Here is a 14,093-nt window from a genome sequence, read left to right as displayed (position 1 = left end):
AAGTGACATCACCTGCTTTGCGCAGTAAAAGTATGCTGTTTTAGGTATCTGATACCCGCAATATGGCACGCTGCTGCTGCCTCGGCCACAGATTATTGCCAGATTGTCATACTCAGCCGATTATATTTCCCAACTTCCTGCCCCAAAACTGTCTTCTGGACTCCAAAAACGAAACTAATTTATAGTTATCGTTCAACGAGTAGATCCTGATGTTTCTTGGCAATAGTTAGGCGTCAGAAACCGTTAAATACAATGCTCTGAGTACGACAATCCGGCAAGGGTGGCTATACGTATTTTCAGATTATTGTTCTGTTGTTTATTGAATGTTATGTTAAAGAAAAAGAATACTCAAATTTTAGTTAGTTTTTGGTAATAGGGATTCTTTACGAAATACAAGTATAACATTACCTTCTTTCACTTAGGAAACGTCCTGAATCCTGGATCGGCTATGGTATTGTTAGGTGCGCCTATTCAAGCAGTAAAGATTACACCAAAAATATATAAATTTCGGGAAATTGTACATTGTCATTGTTCTTTAACCCGTACATATTTCTGAGCATTTCAAGAACTTTTTTTTTTTTCAAAATTGTTGTCTTAAAGTTTGGGGTGCGCGTTATACGCCGCAAAATACGGCATTTATTTTTCGACAGAAACATACCTCTTGTTTGATTTATATTGATTTTGATTTACGCGACCTCTTCAAGGACGCAATACTCGCGTAAATCGAAAGTAACCGGGTTAAATAAATTATCAGTAATCTGTGAGATACAGGACACTAGTCATGTACTGATATGCAACTTCCTTTTATAGTGTCAATTTATGATGTGGAAAAATACTTAGCTCTCTAAAATGATGAGCACACTGAAGCATATTGAATGTGAGCTGGGATAATGAGTCGGTAATTACAACAATAATTCCTAAAGGAAGGGCGAGACTTTTGAGGTAGGCATATACATACTTTGGGAAAAAAAAATATTCAGACACTATCGTAGTTCACAGCTTAAAAAGATATTTTAATTGATTGATTATATTAGTTTTCTTATAGTTTCAAATTTGTTGAGCAGTTTGTGAAGGAATTAAGAAACTGATAAAAATAAGCTTAAGGAAAGAAGACGCCTTCCACTTAGAGGCTGACATTCATTTTTTTAAGATCGATATGAAATTTGGTACGTAAATGTCTTAGTAGGTTAACTGTACAGTATCCAAGTATCACTCAGATCCGATCATTAGGTGACGAGAAATAAATTATAATGTGCTGGGTAAATGCCAATAAATGCTGTTGGCATTAATCAAAATTACTCAGGGTTTTTTCTTCTTAATGTCTTGAGAATCAGTCTGTACAATCCAGATACATGTAGCTTTAATTCTGTAGTTTTAGATTTTCATTTTCGCATTGCATATTCGAAAAAAAAAATCTACAAAATCATGATGACAAAACTTTAGCTTTTTTTTGGAAAAAAATTATACCGAGATTTACATACATTTTTTCAAAAATCTAAATCTACAGAAAAATTCTCCTTTCTTTCCTCTGTCTTAACATACCTTTATGTCTGCAGTCAGTTGAAAACCTCACACCGTGATTTTGCCCTAAAGGTCAAAAACCTTACTTTTGAGATACGAGCCATTTTCTTCTGAGTAGTGCATATCATCATATTTACAAGCTTTATGTGGCATAATTGTACATATATTGGGATAATAACAGCAATTAAAGGTAATTCAATGTTTATTTTAGTGTTTAGGCTTTAAGGTACCTGGTCCCTTCCTGTATACAGGATATTACTCACTCGCAGGTGAGGACACGTGATAGTGACGGTTGAGTCAAAACAGTTACGAGTCAGCTGAAGCGTCTTTCTCTCCCAGCATTTTGTGCATGCTGTTGAAATAAGGCTTTCCAGTTGTTTGCGACTAAGTATAAGTCTTTCTTCATCTTCATGAGGAGGAAAAACTCCTTATTGAACAGCTGGCATCACAAAGATGTCCGTGTTACTTCTGGTGCTATGGTAGTCACTTATGATGGTGGAGGTGAATGCTGGGAGGTTGAGGGTACTGGGTTAGGCAGTGGTGATGACTCAGGTCATGAGGTGGTGGCTGGCTGGGGGGCAGGAGATAGGGCTTGCTCACCCGAAGCTACGCTCTCTTCCCTTCTCCTGCTCCTCCTCTCAGTCATTTTCATAACTTTTTCTAGGTGCGTTTTCCTGAGCTTAGATGGGCAACCCATGGCTTCAAATCCTCTTAAATTCAGGAACAGCTTCGCAAAACGAGAAAGACGCTTGGGAGCTGAGCACATGACATCCTCCTCTCAAGGAGTCAGAGGGGACACTACAGTTACAAATGTGACTCACTCCTCCTACTACTCTCTCGCTCTCTCGATGTTGCCCTATGATAGCCAAAAGGGATAAAGCACTAAAAAATGCCCCCCAAAAAGCAGAAAAAAGCTTCAATATCATCAAAACAATAAGCAATAGCAATAACACGTGGCTTGGAGCGCACGGGGCATTTAAATAATGGTAAACATAGGCGATTTAAAAATATAAGGAATAATGGCATCAACTTGCAGCTTTCACAGAAGATGCCAGACATTTCAAGGGTGATTATGATGTTAATAACTCAATATTGACCTCTGGGTCGAAAAATATTTTTTAGGGATCTTGTCCCCTGTTTGCAAAGGAGATGCTGAATTAGATTACAGAATTGCTCAATACAGAAATTATATTCTTTATGGTCTAAGTTATGTTTTAGAGAGTAAAATTAAATGATTACACTCTCCCAGTATGTAACAGATCAACATCACTCGTCTTGATGGTTATTTGGTACTTCAAAAACAAATAAATCCTCAGCACATTGCACATGAAGGGTAGAGTCAGCTGCTGCCTCTGCCTGCTCCTGCAGAATGGCCACGCTGGGTCTCTGTGAGGAAGAATAACATAGCATCACATTTCTATAATTTTTTGTGTATTTTGGGCATGAAAGATCTCGATACACAACCGAATTTAATATTTCTATACATTTTAATGTTTACAATTGAACGTAAGTCCTGTGTTTTCTTATTCATTATTATTAAAATCAACTGAGCTATTGATACTTTGATACACATTTTTTTTTAAATCCAGTGCAAATTCCAAACCCTGGATAGCAGTATCTATGCAAGGGTCAACCCCACAAGTTTGGTTTAAAAAAAAAATATATATTCTACTGTTAACCCTTTCACGCAACCCTTTCATGCACCAAAACTTTAATATGTTTCTCCTTCCGCTGCGACATACATCTGGGGCTCCCTGGAGGGCCTCGCAGAATGGCCTGACCGTGCAGCGATTTTTTTTTATCATGTTATCAATCTCACCCATGAATATTCTTTTTTCCTGGCATTATTATATATCATTGATTTTGGAAGAGTTATTCTGCCTTGTGAAAGAAAAAATACCAAGAAATGCAAATAAATAGCGAAGTTTACCGACTCCAAAAAAAACAATGATAACGATTAATAAGAAATGCTTACGTTCACCACCTAGTAGCTCAAAACTTCCTGAGTTGCAATAAAAGGGGGTTTTTATGATGATTCCAACGCTATCATTGGAATTTTCATACGGCCAGTAGTTCTTGAGAAAATGGAGGAAAACTATATTTTTCTATCTATTCTGTTCTCTCCAGTAGAAGAAACAGGTCAAGGGCAGCAAAGAAAACACAACAGGTAGGTCAAAATAGAAGTCAATTTTGTCAAGAACAGAGTTTTGATAATAATAATAACAAACATGATTATTAGCTGTCTGGAAGAACTTCGCTAGACGTAATAATAATCATAATAAATACCACCTAGTCTCTCTCGCTAACACTCTGCTGGAGGTTGTTTTTTTCACACTTTCCATCATCACCATCACTTTCATTTTTTTTATTTTATAGGTCTAGCTTGGATCTTTGACGCGATTCTGAAAGATACTTTATTTTTGGCGAATGTTTAGAAGTTTTTTTATGCGATTCGAGTCAAAAGCTCAGATGTAGACAATTCCGTTTTGATGCGAATCACGTCATGGTGCGTGAAAGGGTTAAAAATGCTTTCTTATCGATCTACTTGTTGGTAGTCTCTGGGCCATATCTCATTCTACAAGCTAACAGGCAACACTATACAGCATCAACGAGTCAATCAGTTAATCGGGGCATACAGATGGGGGAGTCACGTAGCCTTACTAACCCTACAACGCCAAACCCGGGGACCCTCTGAGGAAGTCTCCATGTATGCCCCCTTTCCATCTTCAGTACCTCATGGCAGAATCCGTGACTTGCTCAAGCCACGAGTTTTGTAAGTTTCCTTTTGGCCTCCTACACTCGGGATTGTCTCTTAACAGGAGTGAAAACAGTGAGCAGTGTCAACGTTGGGTAGCATGCCACATGCCAATGAACCCTATACTATGGAACACACACTTGCCGCAGCCCTGTCATTAAGCCGTGAATTTTGGAAAATCCACCGCTTTGGTGCGAATCGCCATAACTTCCTTATTTCTCGGGCTACAAAAGTTTTTGGTGTCAATCGACAGCAAAATGAAAGGGCTATATTTTTTAATTAGCGACCGGGCTCAAAAAACGATTCAAAAGGGTCAAAAATCGAATAAATCTGCAAAAACGACTCAGGGGAAAAAAAGCTATTTTTGAGTTCCCATCCTTGAAACCCGGTCATTTTTTGAGAATTTCAAAAAACTTATGTAACAAATGATTTAGCCCTGCCAATGTGCTTTCCAATATGGTGCATAAGATTTCCCTACTCCCAGTAGTTTCATGGTTAGATCTCGAAACGTAAACCCTATCGAGAGCGATTTTGATGAACTCCAGACACTTTGCCGTTTTCGTCTAGTGTGGCATTGCTGTTGCCTCTAGAAGGCTGTAATTTGGCATGTAGCCCCTCTTGGCAATGTAGTATGACCAACTTGAAGGATTTTTTGATAGCTCAATTCCAAGTTTGTTATTGAGCCGTCACAAAATAGCCTGTTTTTCGGCCCTTTTGCCACGATTTGGACATGTCCTAATATTTCTGCTCATAACTCTTTTTATTTATTTAGTGCTTACCAGTTTTTTTTTCTTATTATTAATCTGTATTAACAGAGCTTTCATTTGCCACCAAGCACGCCTTCCTAGCTTCAGTAGTTTTCGCTTGAGCTCGACCAGAAGTTGCGACGAACATTCGCCGAATCTGACTCATTTCACGCGCCGCGACGAAAAACCTTCCTGACGCCACAAAAATTTATATATCTGCATAAGAAATCATATATGAACACTTCAATATGTTGAACCATTTTAACCATTTTAAGATATCTATATAAAAAGTTGCTATTATTATAATATAATAATAGCAACAAACAAACAAAAAAAAAAAAAAAAAAAAAAAAACATGTATAATAAGGCACTTAATATAGGTTGATTTATATAGTGAAATGATTATATTATAATCATTTCACTATATAAATCAACCTATATTAAGTGCCTTATTATACATGTTTTTTTTTTGTATTCAACCAAAGTGCTTGGAGTTCGTCAAAATCGCTCCCGACAGGGTTTACGTTTCGAGCTCTAGCAACAAAACTACTGGGAGTAAGGAAATGTTATGCACCATTTTGGAAAACACATTGGCAGGGCTAAATCACTTGTAAATACATTTTTCTTAAGTTCTCAAAAAATGAGTGGGTTTCAAGGTTGGGAACTCAAAAATAGGTGTTTTACAGTCGTTTTTTGCGAATTTATTCATTTTTTGACCCTTTCGAGTCAGTTTTCGAGCCTGGTTGCTAATTTAGAAATAGCCCTTTCATTTTGCCGTCGATTGATACCAAAAACTTTTCTGTAGCCCCAGAAAAAAGGGAGTTATGGCGATTCGCACCAAAGCGGTTGATTTTCCAAAATTTGCGACTTAATGACAAGGGCACTGCAAAATCAAAAGAGTAAGCCGTCCATTACTTGAGATGTCACTGCACATGCTCATATAGCAGAGTTAGCCTTTATGGATTATGCAGGTAATAGGCCTCCTTTTAATCTCAAGAAGCTTTGGCCAGTTTGGAACAGTCACTCCAGGAATATCACATGACGCTACATAGCTGCTTATTACGGAAGACATCAATTCGCCTCCTCAAGTTACTATCTAGTCTTTGTCTCATATCCATACACTGACAGCAATGATTAGTCATGCCGTCTAAAAAATTACGCTGAGTGACTAATTTCAGTTAGTCTTGGCCCGTGGACTAATTGCCGTAATTTCAGTTAGTCTTGGCCCTTGGACTAATTGCCGTAATTTCAGTTAGTCTTGGCCCGTGGACTAATTGCCGTAATTTCAGTTAGTCTTGGCCCGTGGACTAATTGCCGACTAATTTTCAACAGGCTAGGCTTCGAGCAATCTTAGAACAATGAGTAACCTATGATTCTCAAAAATAAAATGCTAGTTAAAATTAGTCAGATACCCTAGAAAGTTAGTCTAGTTGACCAACATAGCTGTCAAAGTCATTATGATACATTTCTGTACTCCTGCCACAATAGAGGCTATCTCATGTGAATACTTTTAACAAAAATCCCGGATGATAATATCAATAGTGTAATAATAATCTTGAGTAGGCGCCAGTTCAACAAGCGAAAGTATTCTTCAGCCGTTTGACGGCGCCACCGCCATCCGGTTACAATGGGAAGCCTCGGAATGGGTCATCTTATCATTTATAAGACATGACATAATAAGACATTATCCTTACGGAGCAATAACTTGAAACATGAACGACTAAAATGTCGGTGAATATAGTATAATACTTTATTTCAAAACATGTATTGTTGTAGAACATCTTTCACTCATGTTTTTGTAGGAGGAAAAACTCAAGCAAGGGCTTGGAATGAATATCATCAAACATTATTTTGATTCACAAAGGTTTACATAGGTCTTGCTACTCAATGTCTGAATTTTAGGGGCTTAATCCATACATATAGAAATAGTTGCCTATATTCTTTTTTCAGTTCTTTGGTAATCAGTGGAACAATTATCATTATTAGTTTCTTCACTACATAAACTAACCTTGGAGTTTTCCTGTTGGGCAGGAAAATATCTCTGCGAAAAATGGTTCAGTAGAAGAGTTTTTGCTCCAACACTGATGGCAAAATTGACAGCTTGTGATGGTGTGGAATGGCCAAACTCCTCTGCTTTGCTCTTCAGTGTGTCATCTAACGTTGCCTCATGAACTATTACATCACATCCACTGAAATAGAAGATTTAGTAATGTAGGTGTATTGTCTCATATCATTAACTATAAATCTTTCATATTTTCATCATATGATATTCTAAGCTGAAAGTATAAAGGACAAAGTAAAGTCTAAGGCTCTTTGTCTCATCAACTCCTCTCCTCACACTGACAGTCTTCTACCTCTTAAATTCCGCCGCTATGTTGCCTCTCTTTTTATTTTCTATCGATATTTTCATGCTGACTGCTCTTTGGAACTTGCTAACTGCATGCCTCTAGCGCCGGTATTCTTTCTTGATTAGGCTTGTTGGACGGCTTTAACACGTAATAGCACAGACAGGTGATATATTCCTGCGTCATCTTGCTTGGCTAATGCTATCACCCCCCCCTCCACCAGAGCTCATCCTTGATCCCCTCTAGAGTTTATCTAGAGTCTGGGTTGATAAATGGTCTTCAGGACAGCATTTGGCTAGCCTTAGACCATGCGGCGTGGACTGAAACTTGTCAGCTAGTAGCTGCGAACAGGACTTAAAAACCCGACTCCTCCAGGATACCTCACCCGCACTTTGATCACTTGGCCACCGCCTCCTACCCCCCCCCCCCCTTCTCTCTCTCTCTCTCTCTCTCTCTCTCTCTCTCTCTCTCTCTCTCTCTCTCTTTGTGTGTGTGTGTGTGTGTGTGTGTAATTATTTGCATTTACCTATTTGTGGAAAAGGAACGTCTTCCTTTCACCATTACTGTTAGCTGTCTCCTTCTTCCTCGCCTCCTACAGCGCCCCGAGCGCCCATCATACATGTCGAATCATCAAAAATGCACATGTGTGGATGCGTCAACCCTGCCCCCTGAGTCAGCGAGGGCATTCATCTGTTCTTCTGCTATCGAGACGATACAGAAATGCTGGCTTGGCACCTTCAACACCGAGCAGCCGTGACACACCATGACACACCACAGCCAAACTCTACACCATCATTTACTCCTCACCTTATTTATCTGATCTTATTCTTCATACTTTCCCTTTCACCTTCCTCCAATCATTCGTTCCGCCTTCTGGCGGTAACACTGTCCCAAAAGGAATTACAAGACACTAGACTGGAGGCTGCAGAAAGCTTAACTTCAGACCTTGCTATCATTTCTGATTGGGGTATGAGGAACCTGGTGTCCTTCAACACCCCAAAAACTCAATCTCTTCACCTATCAACCCGACACAATTTTCCAAACACCTGTCTCCTATTCTTGAACAACACTCAGCTGTCACCTTCTACACTAAACATCCTCGGTCTATCCTTAACTCAAAAAACTGGAAACTTCATATTCCCTCTCTTACTAAGTTAGCTTCAACGAGGTTAGCCGTTCTGTATCGTCTCCACCAGTTCTCCCTTCTACAGATGCTGTCCTTTTTTTTTTTTTTTTTTTTTTTTTCGTCTTGGCCTATTGCGCCGGTAGGCTTCTTCCCGGTGGATCCTGATGGTCGGTCCAAGGCTTCTTCCCGGTAGGTCCTGATGGTCGTCCCAGCCCGTTCTGGCGCAGGCGAGTGTTTATAGTGGCGCCATCTTGCATTGGCTCATGCTGCCCTCCCGGAGCTCATCTTTATTCCTAGAATCTAGAGTCCGGGTTGATAGGTGGTCTTCTGGACAGCATGTGGGTAGTTTTAAGCCACTCGGCGGCGGCTGAAAAATCCCAGCTTGGTGGCACCGGTCGGGGACTGAACTCGCGTCCTCCTGAACCCAAGGGTTTTGTCCGCCCTTTTATGAAGTATGCATCTTAAGTGTGGGGGGCTCCACACATACAGCTCTCTTGGACAGAGTAGGGTCTAAGGCTCTTCGTCTCATCAATTTCTCCCCTTTTACTCAGTCTCTTACCCCTTAAATTCTGCGGCAATAACGCAATTTTTTTTTTTTTTTTTATTACAACAAAGGAGGCAGCTCAAGGGCACAAAAAAAGAAAACAATAATAAAAAAAAAAGCTTGTTACTCGCTGCTCCCAAAAAAAAATTAAAAGAGGTGGCCAAAAGAAAGGTCAATTTCAGGAGGAGAGGTGTCCTGATACCCTCCTCCTGAAAGAGTTCAAGTCGTAGGCAGGAGGAAATACAGATGAAGGAAGGTTGTTTCAGAGTTTACCAGCGTGAGGGATGAAAAAGTGAAGATGCTGGTTAACTCTTGCATAAGGGGTTTGGACAGTATAGGGATGAGCATGAGTAGAAAGTCGTGTGCAGCGGGGCCGCAGGAGGGGGGGAGGCATGCAGTTAGCAAGTTCTGAAAAGCAGTCAGCGTGGAAATATCGATAGAAGATAGAAAGAGAAGCAACATCGCTGCGGAATTTAAGAGGTAGAAGACTATCAGTAGGAGGAGGAGAGCTGATGAGACGAAGAGCCTTAGACTCCACTCTGTCCAGAAGAGCTGTGTGAGTGGAGCCCCCTCACACGTGAGATGCATACTCCATACGAGGGCGGACAAGGCCCCTGTATATGGATAGTAACTGGCGGAGACGATACAGAACGCCCAACCTCGAGGAAGCTGATTTAACAAGAGAGGAGATATGAAGTTTCCAGTTGAGATTTTGAGTTAAGGATAGACCGAGGATGTTTAGTGTTGAAGAAGGTGACAGCTGAGTGTTGTCGAAGAATAGGGGATAGGTGTTTGGAAGATTGTGTCGAGTTGATAGGTGGAGAAATTGAGTTTTTGAGGCATTGAAGGACACAAGGTTCCTTCTGCCCCAATCGGAAATGATAGCAAGGTCTGAGGTTAAGCGTTCTGCAGCCACCAGTCTGGAGTCGTGTATTTCCTGAGTTGATGGTCTTCTATTGAAAGAGGTTGAATAATGCAGAGTGGAGTCGTCGGCGTATGAATGGACAGGACAGTTTGTTATGGAAAGAAGATCATTGATGAATAACAGGAAGAGAGTGGGTGATAGGACAGAGCCCTGTGGAACGCCACTGTTGATAGGTTTAGGGGAAGAGCAGTGACCGTCTACCACTGCAGATATAGAACGGCCGGAAAGGAAACTGGAGATAAAGGAACAGAGAGAGGGATAGAATACGAAAGAGGGCAGTTTAGAAAGCAAAGACTGGTGCCAGACTCTATCGAAGGCTTTCGATATGTCTAGCGCAACAGAGAAAGTTTCACTGAAACGGCTAAGAGAGAATGACCAAGAGTCAGTTAAGAGAGCAAGAAGATCGCCAGTAGAACGCCCCTTGCGGAATCCATAATGGCGATCAGATAGAAGGTTAGAAGTGGAAAGGTGCTTTTGAATCTTCCGGTTAAGGATTGATTCAAAAGCTTTAGATAGACAGGAAAGTAAAGCTATAGGGCGGTAGTTTGAGAGATTGGAACGGTCACCCTTCTTAGGAACAGGCTGTACAAAGGCATACTTCCAGCAGGAAGGAAAGATAGATGTTGATAGGCAGAGACAAAAGAGTTTGACCAGGTAGGGTGTCAGCACAGAAGCACAGTTTTTAAGGACAATAGGAGGCACTCCATCAGGTCCATAAGCCTTCTGAGAGTTGAGGCCAGAGAGGGCATAGAAAATATCATTTGGAAGGATCTTAATAACAGGCATAAAGGAGTCAGAGGGGGGATGAGTAGGAGGAATATGCCCAGAATCGTCCAGGGTGGAGTTCTTACAGAAAGTTTGAGCGAAGAGTTCTATCTTCTATACCAATATTTTCATGCTGACTGCTCTTCTGAACTTTCTAACTGCATGCCTCCCACCTTCCTGCAGCCTCGCTACACTCGATTTTCTACTCTTGTTCACCCCTATACTGTCCAAATCCCTTATGCAATAGTTAACCAGTACAGTCACCTCTTGATTAACACGAGGGTTGCGTTCCTGGAGATGTCGTGTTATTTAAAATGGCGTTATTTGAACATAATTTCCCCATAAGAAACAATAGTAATAAGGGGGGTTACCTTCCTGGACACTGGGAAAGTCTGCACGCACTTTTTTTCACTCAGAAAATGGCAAAAAAATTACCCCAGTGCAGTACATGCCTAGGGTACAAATTTTTATTGATTTAAATAATGAATAGTGAGATGCAATAGAAAAGAAAAGTGTGAATAAGCAGAAGAGGAGGAAACGTGCAGCGATAAAACCGTACAGGTAACAAGAAGATGCGCACACATGCACACAAGACACAACACCGCCACAGCGCACCAGTCACCAGTGTGCTGGGTACCTTGGCGGTGATGGTTAAAGCAGCTATTACTCAGGAACAATATTGGTGGAGCAGGGTGTTTCCTGACATGACTGTTCGGCAATTGTGGGGCGGACTTGGACGGATTAGTCTGGGGCTAGTATTTCTGTTGTGTAGCGGCCCGGTCAGCTGACGTTTTCTGTGGTATATGTTCAAAAGAGCGGATATCCGTGGATGACTAAAGTGCTTAATGTAACCGCATTTTTGTTTCTCATTATAAAAATAACTGTTATATAATATGATTGAAAGAAATTAATCAACATCTATTTCTACTTGAAAGTAGGTATACAGTCCCTGAAATCTCAAGATCAAGACCAAGATTGCCCATTGAACGTAGCATTTCTGTGTGATTAGTTCCCTCAGTACCTCGGAGAAAGTTACCGCCTGCACACTGCGCAGTGAGTGAATCTACCAACCAACCCTTTTGTTTACCATTTCAAAGTCACAGCTGCTCGGGGTAAGAGCAGCGTACTTCTTCAACCAACAGTGGAACACTATGAACACAGAGAAGGACACAAGACAACATACGGTGTCATAGTCATAATTATTGTAAGTAAGGTGGCCACATGGAATACTGAATACACATTAAGTTTAGGGAAAATGTGGAGTTTTTCAGCGCAGTTCCCACCAGAAATAGTGTGGGTGCGCGTGACGTCATCGAGCGCAACGTCATCAATTAAACACGCGTTAAATTGAAAATATCACGTTAGTTATTCGTATCTCCATAGATATAAACTCGTGTTCAATAAAAAACGTGTTGTTTAAACTCGTGTTGATCAAGAGGTGACTGTACCTTCAATTTTTTTATCCTTTCCATTGGTAAACTTGGGTATCGCTGGGATGACTTTGTGTTGAACCAGCGACTACTTTGTGACACTGAATCAAGGTCTGTTACTAGCTTAGTCCGTGAATGCATACTCCGGTTATATGGGCACGTGGCGCGCCTTCCGGACGTCGATCCTGCTCACAGGGATGTTTCATTATGAGACAACGCTGAGTGGAGGAGACCAAAGCGACGTCCTCATTATTCATGACCGGGACATGACAGCAATCCTGCAGGGAGGGACTTGGGATGGACAGGTCAGTTGCATGGGAGCTTGCTCGGGAGGACCGCCGGGTATATGGAAGGCGAGTGAGTTAAGCGACACACCCCCAGGCGTATGCTCCCCATTAGTTAGTTAGTTTTCTCATAGACTCATTGACACATGGAATAAATTGGATAAGTAAAGTTCAAATCAAACTAATTATGAAATTAAAGCACAGCTTAATGATGAACTGAGATTTCGAGACGGGATCCCACAAGTGTAGCTTGATCCTTGTGTATCACAACTCTGTAAAAAAACAACACGCACATACAAGCACAAACAACTCCTCCCCCCCACACACATGCACCTAATCATACATGTCGAATCATCAAAAATGCACGTGTGTGGATGCGTCAACCCTGCCCCCCCGAGTCAGCAAGGGCATTCATCTCTTCTTCGTTTGCTATCGAGACGATACAGAAATGCTGGCTTGGCACCTTCAACACCAAGCAGCCCAAAATACCCCCCCCCCACAAACACGCACCTAATCAAACAATACCCCCACCCCCCACACACACATCTAATCAAACAATACCCCCACCCCCCACACACCTAATCAAACAATACCTCCACCCCCCCCACACACACACACGCACCTAATCAAACAATACCCCCCACACACACACGCACCTAATCAAACAATACCCCCACCCCACACACCTAATCAAACAATACCTCCACCCCACACACACACGCACCTAATCAAACAATACCCCACACACACACACCTAATCAAACAATACCCCCACCCCCACACACCTAATCAAACAATACCTCCACCCCCCCCCCACACGCACCTAATCAAACAATACCCCCCACACACGCACCTAATCAAACAATACCCCCACCCCACACACCTAATCAAACAATACCTCCACCCCCACACACACACGCACCTAATCAAACAATACCCCCACACACACACGCACCTAATCAAACAATACCCCACCCCCACACACACACCTAATCAAACAATACCCCACCCCCACACACATCTAATCAAACAATACCCCCCACCCCCACACCTAATCAAACAATACCTCCACCCCCCACACACACGCACCTAATCAAACAATACCCCCCACACACACGCACCTAATCAAACAATACCCCACCCACACACACACACCTAATCAAACAATACCCCACACACACACACATGCACCTAATCAAACAATACCCCACCCACACACACACGCACCTAATCAAACAATACCACACCCCACACACACACACACCTACTCAAACAATACCCCCACCCCACACACACACGCACCTAATCAAACAATACCCACACCCCCCACACACACACACCTAATCAAACAATAACCCACCCCCACACACACACCTAATCAAACAATACCCCACCCCCACACACAAGCACCTAATCAAACAATACCCCCACCCCACACACACGCACCTAATCAAACAATACCCCCCCCACACACACGCACCTAATCAAACAATACCGCCACCCCCCCCACACACGCACCTAATCAAACAATACCCCCACCCCCCACACACGCACCTAATCAAACAATACCCCCCCCCACACACGCACCTAATCAAACAATACCTCCACCCCCCCACACACGCCCCGAATCAAACACTCCCCCCCCCACACAC

At 41.9% G+C, this 14,093-nt stretch overlaps 1 protein-coding gene across 1 annotated transcript in view; it reads right to left on the bottom strand.

The window, feature by feature from the left end:
* Positions 1-1,710: 1,710 nt before the first annotated feature.
* Positions 1,711-14,093, bottom strand: part of LOC126994758 (zinc phosphodiesterase ELAC protein 1-like) — a 48,358-nt gene continuing 35,975 nt past the window's right edge. The window contains exons 5-6 of the mRNA XM_050854039.1: positions 7,031-7,211; positions 1,711-2,907 (exon numbers count right to left, since the gene is read on the bottom strand). Of these exons, the coding sequence (XP_050709996.1) occupies positions 2,788-2,907; positions 7,031-7,211 (301 nt within the window). The 3' untranslated portion in view covers positions 1,711-2,787. The remainder of the gene's footprint in view (positions 2,908-7,030; positions 7,212-14,093) is intronic.

The sequence above is a fragment of the Eriocheir sinensis genome, unplaced genomic scaffold, assembly GCF_024679095.1.
Source record: "Eriocheir sinensis breed Jianghai 21 unplaced genomic scaffold, ASM2467909v1 Scaffold869, whole genome shotgun sequence".
Classification (NCBI taxonomy): Eukaryota; Metazoa; Arthropoda; class Malacostraca; order Decapoda; family Varunidae; genus Eriocheir; species Eriocheir sinensis.
The sequence above is the reverse complement of the archived record's forward strand: the minus strand, read 5'-3'. Positions and strand labels throughout refer to the sequence as shown.